The 9979-nt window shown below is 50.5% G+C and overlaps 1 protein-coding gene and 1 long non-coding RNA gene across 2 annotated transcripts; one reads left to right on the top strand and one right to left on the bottom strand.

The window, feature by feature from the left end:
• The first annotated feature begins 351 nt into the window (after positions 1–351).
• Positions 352–3609, top strand: LOC117286962. The gene is made up of 3 exons (XR_004518160.1): positions 352–429; positions 2746–2961; positions 3091–3609. It is a non-coding gene; the product is annotated as an uncharacterized LOC117286962 (long non-coding RNA).
• On the bottom strand, positions 424–9973 carry Nop2 (NOP2 nucleolar protein). The gene is made up of 15 exons (XM_010611628.2): positions 9772–9973; positions 8361–8406; positions 8113–8201; positions 7693–7922; positions 5901–5956; positions 5660–5802; positions 5355–5554; positions 5145–5234; positions 4266–4353; positions 4051–4191; positions 3244–3383; positions 3074–3163; positions 2869–2991; positions 2550–2778; positions 424–1093 (listed from the first exon to the last, which is right to left on the bottom strand). The coding sequence occupies exons 1-15, from the start codon at positions 9872–9874 to the stop codon at positions 498–500; spliced, it is 2364 nt and encodes a 787-aa protein (XP_010609930.1). The 5' UTR covers positions 9875–9973; the 3' UTR covers positions 424–497.
• Positions 9974–9979: the final 6 nt, after the last annotated feature.

Raw genomic sequence — 9979 nt, 5'->3', positions numbered from 1 at the left:
AGGAGGAAGAGGTTGGGGCCGAATAACGGATTCATGGCTGCGCCTTCTACCGGGAGATGGATCCTGGCGCTTGAGCCAGGAAGAACGGCGAACGACAAGAGCCAATGAGGCATCCGCGGGCCCCAGGCGGCCAATCAGAGGGCCGGGTGAGGGGGCAGAGGTCAGGAGACGGGCAAAAAGGGAGCCAATAAGAGAACGAGCGGGGGCTAAACCCCGGCACTTCCCGGCGGGCGGGCGCGGGCCTGGAGACACAGAAATCTCAACCTCCGGTAGCCCGTGGGTTCCCGGGGAAGGAAGTCCACCCTGTCTGTACCCTATCGGCCTGCTCTCGCCCTCCACCCACCTGGGTCAGGCACACCGGTTTCCTCCACTGGCACCGCGCCCACCAGCCAGTCTCCCAAAGAATACACAGTGACCAGGGGTGACAAGGTATTAAATCTCGTGTATGCACAGCAGGGGTGGAAGGAGTGGGAAGAATCCCAAGGACAGAGAGCCGCCTAAGGCGGCAGCAGCTGGCTGGCGACCCCGGGGGCAGCCTTTCTCTTCTTTGCTGGGGGTGGCCTGCCACACCGGCGCTGGGATTTGGCTTTCTTCCCAGGCTCTTCTGCAAGCTGCCCTTTTACCCTGCCAGCCCCTTTGGCCTTCCCCAGGTCCCCCAGTCTAGGGGTGGAGCGAGTCTCAGAGAGGGATGGAACAGCAGGCCTGGCATCGTCCGCACCCTTGGGCAAGGCAGACTGTCTGGGTGAAGCAGCTTTCTCGGAGAAAGGCAATTTCTTTAGCTCCCCAGTCCCCTTTGGTTCCCTGGTCACGTCAGCTTTTCCAGGGAGTTGACTGCTGTCCTGGAGCCTGGAGGACGCTTGGACCTTTGTGACAGGAGGTACAGTGGACAGTTCTGAGTCTGCCCCTTTGCAGACTCCACTGAACTTCTGAAAGGATGCCTTCTTGGGGTGCTGGCACTTCTGCAATGGTGGCTTGGCCTTCGTGGCCACTTTGGCTTTCTTGGCAGGCTGGCTGCTGTTCTGAGACTTGGAAGTGACCTGAACCTTTAAGTCTGGTGAATCTAGGTCTGCAGGGGTGCCTGTGGCAGAATTCCCTAGGGTTAAAATTAAACAGGTATTTGAGATGAGCCTTATCATTATATAATCTTGGTCATTACCAAAGCAAATAAGCAGAGATTATTAAAATATGGGAAGTGCCATCTCTTGGCCAATGCTCCACATAATCAAGATGGTGGCTAAGAGCTGATTACCTCTATCTGTCTTACTCGTATCACCTGGCCTTCATGCAAGCCCTCTTTACACTTGTGTTAAGAGATCACTGCATTTGGGCATAATGTAATGCACGGCTGAGCCAGGACAATCATTCCAAGTTCAAGGCCAGCCTGGGCTACACAGGGAGATCTTGTCTCAAAAAAATAAAAATAAAAAAGATCACTGTGTATATTTTATGTATCTTTAGGCCAAAAGGAGTTACAGAGAGCCACGCCCCCTTGAGGACAGTAGGTAGCAAGCCATCCCTAAGGAGGGGCTGAGTCCTAGCATAGCCAGAATAAACGTGAATGAGGCAGGAAGGGTAATTTTTTAAAACAAAAGACAATTTTTCCCTCCAATGAGAATTCTGACAAAATGCAATAATATGCAACTAGAAACAAGCTAGTAAAGCATCAATGAAGATTGATAAATATGTACTTAAGTAGCATTTAAGATTTTTGTGTTAATATTTGGATATGACTTTTTAAGGGACATCATTTAAAAAAACATTAGGGCTATGGGGCTGGAGATTTAACTCAGCGGTGCAGCCACCTGCTTAGCAAGTACAAGGTCCAGAGTTTGATCCCTGGTACCAAAAATAAATAAAATAAAATAAATAAAAATATTAGGGCTAGGGGTATAACTCAGTGGCACAGTGCTTGACTAGTATGAACACCCGGTCAAGTTCAAGCCACAAAACTACAAAAAGAAAAAGAAAAAGCAGGAGGTTGAGAGGAGGAAAAGAAAAAAAAAAAAATTCCAATGCAAATCTCCCAACTGTATTCAGAGCACTTCTGTTCTCCAACTGCCAAGGCTTACAGTCCCACAAGCAGTGCTCTGAGTCTGTTCAGAAAACCCGGCCCTAGCCCTTGAAATCCAGCCAGCCTCAAGATGGCCAAGAAAAGGATCTGCAATTAGTGAGATAGGCTCAGAACTGCTGATAGCTCACAGTGCCTGTGCCAAGCCAGAATGGGATGCTGCACCACAGAGCTGTATTACCAGTAAGTCAACCCCAGGCCAAAACGGAAGAGAAAGCACAACTCATAGCCCAGATGCATTAGTGCGTAACCATCACAGCCGCCGGAGAGAGGGAAGGAAAAGGCCCCATCTACGCAAACTCCTGAAACTGTTCAAATGGGGCCAGGGCTCAAGAACAACTCTTAAGAGACTCCTGCAAGCAAGCACTAGGTCTAAGTCCGAGCTACGCAAGCATCCATCTTCCCTTCCCAGCAGGCACAAGGCCTCTGGAGAGGCACAAGGGGTAGAGGGTGAGGAGTGGACAATGCACAGATCGCTTACCTGTTCCAGCTTGGGGGACAGAATTGGAGAATTTCTTGAACTTGGCAATGAAGAAACCATCCATGTTGTGGGTATGAGGGTAGAAACGCCGAGTGGAACGAAGAGTGGGGTGAAAGCGCCTTTCTCGAAAACGGGTAAAACCTTCCTGGCCAAAGTCCAGGCCAGTGGGCACCAGCCGCACATTCCTCTTTTTCAGGGCATAATCTACCACCCACTCGTTCTCTTCCACCTGTGCACAAGGCAGACGCAGCCAAGAGGGAGTCAGCCGGTGGGGCTGCCCTCCCCACCACGCCTCCCTCACAGTCACCAAAGGACTTACCATGACGGAACAGGTGCAGTACACGAGGTAGCCGCCTGTCTTGGAGGTGGCGTTGACAGAATCGATAGCGCTCAGAAGCAGCTCCTTCTGCAGGTGAGCGCAGTGCAGGACGTCCTTTTCATCCTGTCCCAGGGAGAGCCCGTGATGTCACCCAGCCCAGAGTGCTCCTCCGCCCCACGCCCCCTCGGCGAACCCCCAGCCGCACCTTGTTTGTCTTCACAGCAGGGTCCTTGGAGATGACACCAGTGCCACTACAAGGAGCATCCAACAGGACGCGGTCAAAGCCACCCACCACCTGTGGACAGGGGAATGTCAGCCACATGCTGCTGCCACCTGCAGAGCAGCCTTTCCTGCTATCGCAGGGGAGCGTCCCACCTTGGGGAACTGGCGCCCGTCGTAATGGCTGATTATGGCGTTGGTGACTCCCAGCCGGTGCAGGTTGCCCACGACACTCTTGAGCCGCTCGGCATTGGCATCATTGGCGAGGATCACACCCGTGTTCTTCATCAGTTGGGCTGGAGGGAGGAACCAGAGCTGAGAGCCCAACCCTCTGCCTCCAGCCCAGGAATGTGCAAGGCCACAGCACCTCCCTGCAGCCCAACTTCACCTGACAAGTTGTACTCCCGCCAGCATGGGTCTGCCCAGCCCACTCCGGCCCAGTGGCTTCCATTCCTGTGAACAGCTTTCTGGCCACCGGACTAACTCACTGCTGTTAAGTGACACCACCTCGTAAAATGACTCACTGCTTATTACATGCTCAACACTGTGCTGAGGACAAGTTTTCAGTTTGTTTTTTGGAGATAGGGTCTCACTGTGTAGCTCAGGCTGGCCTCAAACCTGTGACCCTCCTGCCTCAGCCTCCTGAGTGCTGGTATTACAAGTGTATGCCAACACAACAGGTTCCAAGGACTTCTAAACACAGTCAACCCACACAACCCCAGTGCAATGTAACTGCCAGCTCAGCACAACTCCAACCCCACTTAGGGATAAAAGAGAATGAGAAGGCTGCCCAGGTCAGATGGACAGTAAGTGGCCAGCTGTCACAGGAGCCCAGACCCACTCCAGAAACTGCTCCTTACTGCTCTGCCAGCTGCCTGGAGAGTGCTGTGAGCACCAGGCAGTCACCACCCCTCTACTCTCACAAGCAGAGCTGGGCGAAAGCCACCCGGCCTACCCGCCTACCTATGTAGCTGGTCTTCCCTCCAGGTGCACAACACATGTCCAGGATCCGCTCGTGTTCCTGGGGCGCCAAGGCCATGACGGGCAGCATGCTGGAGGCTCCCTGCAGCATGTAGTGCCCGGCCAAGTACTCGGGAGTGGCACCTGTGGGGAAGGGCCACTCTGTGATATGCTGGGACAAGGGCAGGGACAGGAGGGCTCCTGACAGTGACACTTACCAATGGGCACTGAAGAATCATACACCACAAGTCCAGTCTTGGACCACTTGCCCAAGGGATCCAGGTTAACCCCACGATTGATCAGTGCCTGAGGGAGGAAGATTGAAAAGCTTCACAGGACACGCTACCCAGGAGTCAGGGCAAGACCTGAAACCAGGTCCACCAAGCAACCCCATGATACCCCACTCCCAGAGCGTCCGCTCACAACTGCCAACTCAGACCCCCCCCACCTCACCTGCACGCCCTTTCCCGCCCCCTTTCTTCACTGCTGGAGTTGGAACCCAGGGCCTCACGTGTGCCAGCCAAGTGTACAACAGCTGATCTATACTCTTAGCCCCTGCTCTTCCTTAACCTCAAGCTCCTAACTCAAGATCTAAGTTCTATCCCAAAGGATCGAAATGCCCTGTCCTTTTTTTTTTCATCTTCTGGAAGTGGAAAATCAGGGAAAACCCTGATTTTCCAAGAAGCTCAGCCCTCTCTCATTCTAAAACTTAATGTTATTGGTTACAGCACATAAATGTTAATTACAGGGTCACCTTGACCTAGAAGATGCATAATATGTGAGAGCACACTGCACAGCATGGACCTCTCATGTGAGGTCCCTGGAAATTAGCAGATACACTTCTTATGCACACACATCTTCTGCTGGGGCAGGAGTTGGCCTCCCCAGCTCGTGAAGGACTGCTCAGAAGGCAGTGCACTATGATACAGGAGTCCTGCCCTAGTCCCAGGGAGCATCTGGAGGAAGGAGTTTCCCACCCCTCAGCCTATGACACTGTCACAGGTTTCTCCAGGTTTGCCAGCCAGGGTGAACTGGGCAGCCCTGCTTGGCAGAAGCTGGTTCCTCCCTGAGACAGAGACTCAACACTAGCCCCTCACTTGAGCAAGGTCTCGGCGTCGTGTCTTCAAGGTATTGGTCCTGAGGGTAATGGGCCGAGGGACTTCATTAGCTTCCAAGAACTCTATGAGCTGAGGAGACAAAACGGCAAGGGCTGAGTCAGGCAAGAAGAAAGAAGGGGGCTAAATGTCATCATCACAGGGGATAAGGTAAGGGGAAGTGTAAGAGGCACAGGAATGGCCATCCCATACCTCAGACACAGGGAAGAGCTCCATGAGCTTCCTAAGCAGGAAGTCACCATAGGAGTAGTAAGTGGCCAGATCATTTTGAAGCCGGTTCAGATACTCAGAACGAGATCGGCCTTCTTCCCGTTGCGCCCCAAAATCACGCAGTACTCCTACTATATCCTGGATCCTCTTGTGAACTCGCTGCAGGTCTGGAGCCTGGGCATGTGGACCTGCTAAGGAACTGTTTCACTTAACTGTAGGGCTGTGATATCCCTTTTCTCCAAACTACCTTCCTCCTACCACCCCAGCCTCCAGCTCTGGAAGGATATCCTGCTCCATCTCCCCAGCAGGGGGCAGCACAAACTCCTCATCCACATTGATCTGCAGGCCCCCCTCTGCCTCATCCTTTGGGGGGCCTGACTCAGGGAACATGCCCTCCTCTTCATCAGTCTCCTCCTCACTCCACTGGGCCCTAGAAACAAGTGCAGGAACAGTGATTACAGATCAAAACAGACAGCTCCTCCAGCGCAGCTGCCGCCTCTCCGCTATCCTAACCGTTTCCAAACTCACCCAGCAGCAGCTTCCCGAGTCTTCTCCCTCCGAGCAGCTCTTTCAATAGGCAGCAACTGGAAAGACACAAGTGGCTAACTGCACAGCCCACCCTGCAACCTCCCAGGCCATGCTGTCTACCCTGGCATCCTACTCAATACAGATTGAACACTTGCTCTCAGAGGCAAATATGGACACTAAAAGAGTAAGATTTAACACAGAGGCCAGGGATGTTGTTCATGGGAAAGCGCTTGCCCAGCACACACAAGGCCCTGGGTTTGATCTCTAGCTTGGGAAGATCTGACAACACTGGTCACTGCTGAAAGTAAGTGACGGATTGAAAGGTTACGTTGTTCTTCCTTTCACATGTATTGACTTAAAATAAAATACATTGACACACCCATACAGACAAAAAAAATGAACTGGGTCCGGGGATTTAGCTCAGTGATTCTGCCTTCTGCCTTGCAAACACAAGGACCTGAGTTCAATCCCCAATACCCCCGCCCAAAAAAAAAAAGAAAGAAAGAAAGAAAAAAGAAAAAACTAACAAAAATGCAAACTGCCAAGCCAGGCGTGGTGGAGCACGCCTGTAATCCCAGCACTCCAGAGGCTGAGGCAGGAGGATCACTGTTGAGTTCAACACCAGCCTGGGCTACATAGTGAGTTCCAGATCAGTCTCAACTACATAGTGAGACCCTGTCTCAAAACAAATCAAAAAAACCAAAAACAAACAAAAAAAAACGAACTGCCTTTGGGGACCACTTCATATTTTCTTTTTTTTTGGTTTTTATAGACAGGGTCTCACTATATAGTTGAGACTAACCTGGAACTCACTATGTAGTCCAGGCTGGTCTCGAACTCATAGCGATCCTCCTGCCTCAGCCTTCCGAGTGCTGGGATTACAGGCATGAGCCACCATGCCCAGCTTCATATTTTCTTTTTAGATTTTATATGAGTAGTTCAAACCACAAGGCATTTCCCAAGTTTGTTTCTTATTCTTTCATTTAGTTTATTGTGAGCATTTTCTCAAAACACAATGGCCAACATTAACTCATCAGATGCAGGAACTACTATCTACTTAAACAAAGCCAATGCCTTGACAGCTTCAGCTCTTTGGCATCATGATGCATACGGTGCCTGGAAAATTAGTAGTAACTCTGCGGATAGAGGGGGGAAACTGGGAAAGAGTGCACATGGAGTTGGGCTAGGGTGTTAACTCAGTGGCAGAGTGCTTGCTTGGCATGTGCAAGGTACTGGGTTGCAATAGGAGATTTTCTATTTTTCCACACTGCTCCAGTTTCTTCTTGCATCTCAGTAAACAACTTTTGCTGATGTTTTAGATCATCTTCTAAAACAGAATTATTAAATCCAAAGAAAAGTAACTTTTTTTGGAGACAGGTTCTTATTATGTTGCCCTAGCTGGTCTTAGACTCCCAGATTCTAGTCATCTTCCTGCCTCAGCCTCCCACATAGTTGGGACTACAGAGCCACTGCACCAGATCCAGAAGAGACTTAAAGTTCTCAGATCACAATTAGTTTGTTAAGAATGTGGTTACGTGTCTATTCCTGATGGTGAGGCATTCAAATTTACCTTTCCACGTCTTCACCAGCAATAAGCACTCTCCCTTTTTAAAATGCTTTACCCTACAGAATGCTCTTTCAAACTTGAGTGCCTTGAGAAGGGACGCCATGCAGTAAGGGAAGAGCAAAGGCACATCAAAACCCTCTAACCTGTCAGTAAGGGGCAGTCTCAAGAATCTGGAAGAAACGAAAAAGCAACGCTCCGTCTGTGAAGCCCAGCAGTGACTCTCACCTTTTCCCCGTCACCCTCCTCTGAGTCTGAGTCAGCTCCATAGTCATCTACCAGATCAGCATCACTGTCCTCAGAGCCCCACAAGTTCCTCTGCTCCACTGCGCCATCCTCTTCAGAGTCCTCCTCCTCTTCTTCCTCATCACTGCTGTGGGCTGGTGCTGGACGCTTCCTGCCTCGAGCAGCATTAAATAAAGCATGTGTTCCCTTCTCACCAGGTGTCTGGACTGCTTCTGCAAAAGTTGTGAGGATGTGAAGAATCCAGGAGTAAAACCAAGAACACGGCCGCGCCCACAGCGCTGGCCTGTTACTACCTCTAGGAAGAACCTCTGCTCTTCCTCTCGCACCACGGTGCTCAGCAAGTCTGCCCCTACCCAGGATGCGCAGAGTCCTCAGGGAGCACCGGCTTCTACTTCCACTGACCTTTCGGTAGCTTTCCAGCTGATGGTTTGGTCCCCAGAGGCTTATTTGTCTTAGAGGCTTCAACAGACCCCAACCTCCTCTTGGCTGCCCTAAAAGAACAAAGTGAGAAATGGGAACATGTCTCCAGCCAAGTCATCTCCCCCAGGAGAAAATGACACAGGTCACAGCCCTCTCCCTCAACCACCTCCATGTGGCTAAAGATGAGCAGCAACAACTGAATCCAGGCAAGCCTGGAGGTTCATGCTTACCTCTTTCTAGCACGGCTAGACAGTCTCTTGGAATTCTCATCACCAGCTGCAAAAGGCAGAATATGAGATCATAGGGGGGGATATGAGAGCAGAAATACAGGTAGGAAAAGGACCAGCACATTAATTAAAAGGAGCAGAGAGCTCAGAAACTGGGGATGTAAAGCCCACATTGTCAGCATGTACAAGGGCCTGGGTTCAATCCCTGGCCCCAAAGAGGGAACAATGAATAAATGGTGAAGGAAGGGCTAGAAGCATAAAGCTCAACTTCAGAGTATATGCTTAGTACATTTTAGGCTCTGGGTTCAATCCTAGCATCGTTAAAAACAAAAATGAAAAATGCCAGGCACAGTGATGTATTCCTGTAATCCCAGCACTCAGGCTGAGGCAGGAGGATTGCCTTGAGTTCCAGGCCAGACTGGGATATACAGTGAAACTCTGTCTTTTTATTTAAGAGAGAGAGAGAGAGAGAGAGAGAGAGAGAGAGAGAGAGAGAGAGAGAGAGAGAGAGAGAGAGAGAGAGAGAGAGATGAAGCACTCATCTGATTGTTCAACAATTAAATCTGCATGGTGGTACACGACTATAATTCCAGCACTCTGAGAAGTTGATGCAGGAAGATAACAAGTATGAGCAATTTAGAAATTGAGATCCAGTCTCAAAATTTTTAAAAATCCTAAAAAAAAAAATTTTCTTTTTTAATTTTTTAAAAATTAAAAAAGGACCAAGGACGCAGCTCATTCAGAAAACCTTCAGTTCAATCCCCGGCACCACAAAAAAATACATAAACATTTAAAATCCACCAGGACTCTAATCCCAGGACTCGGGAGGATGAGACAGGAGAATGACTGCAAATTCAAGGCCAACCTGAACTATACTGCAAGACCCTGTCTCAAAATACAAAGGTAAAGTACAAACTGGGCTTTCTCCAGGTTTCAATAAAGAGCAACATCACCATTCTGATAACAATATCGACTCAAAAATTTTCTCTCTCCTTCTTCCTTTTCCTTTATTTTCAGCTCCCTGAGTTATTAAAGGCAGATTTGACTTCACGAACAATACCCTACAACACACAGAAGGCAGTTTCAGCTCCGCCGTTTAAATACTCTGTACAAGTTATGGACACACTCGGCGCCCACTTTCTTAGAAAACGAAATGATACGGCAGGTCCTAAGAGTTCCAAATGGGCTGCTAATACTCCAGTAATCCGCAGCTTCTGCCCCACACCGAAATGTCCGGTGCAGCCTTCTCTGCCACCTGACCTCCCGGACTCGCCACGAGCTGTCCCATTCCCAACTCATGAACACGTTTCATTTTCCAAAGTCAGCTTTAAGAAACTATGGATTCCGCAAGATACGAGCTCCCAAGGCGAAAGGATGCTTGCCAGCCGCCCTCCCCGCAGGGACGGACCCTCACCTGCAGGCAGGAATCTGACCAGCTCGGTCTCGGCGCCCTTCTGCTTCCGGGCCTTGCGGCCCGGCCCGCGCTTCTCCTTCGCAGGGTCCAACTTGCGCCCCATGCTAGTGGAGGAAAGCACGGGAAGAGGCGGCGTCGCGCGCGTCGGCTGTCTCCGCACGCGGACTGCGCCCCTACTTCCCTCCGCCCCCGCCCAGGCCTTGGCCTA

The sequence above is a fragment of the Fukomys damarensis genome, unplaced genomic scaffold (genome assembly GCF_012274545.1).
Source record: "Fukomys damarensis isolate Sample0158 unplaced genomic scaffold, DMR_v1.0_HiC HiC_scaffold_19, whole genome shotgun sequence".
NCBI lineage: Eukaryota > Metazoa > Chordata > Mammalia > Rodentia > Bathyergidae > Fukomys > Fukomys damarensis.
The sequence above is the reverse complement of the archived record's forward strand: the minus strand, read 5'-3'. Positions and strand labels throughout refer to the sequence as shown.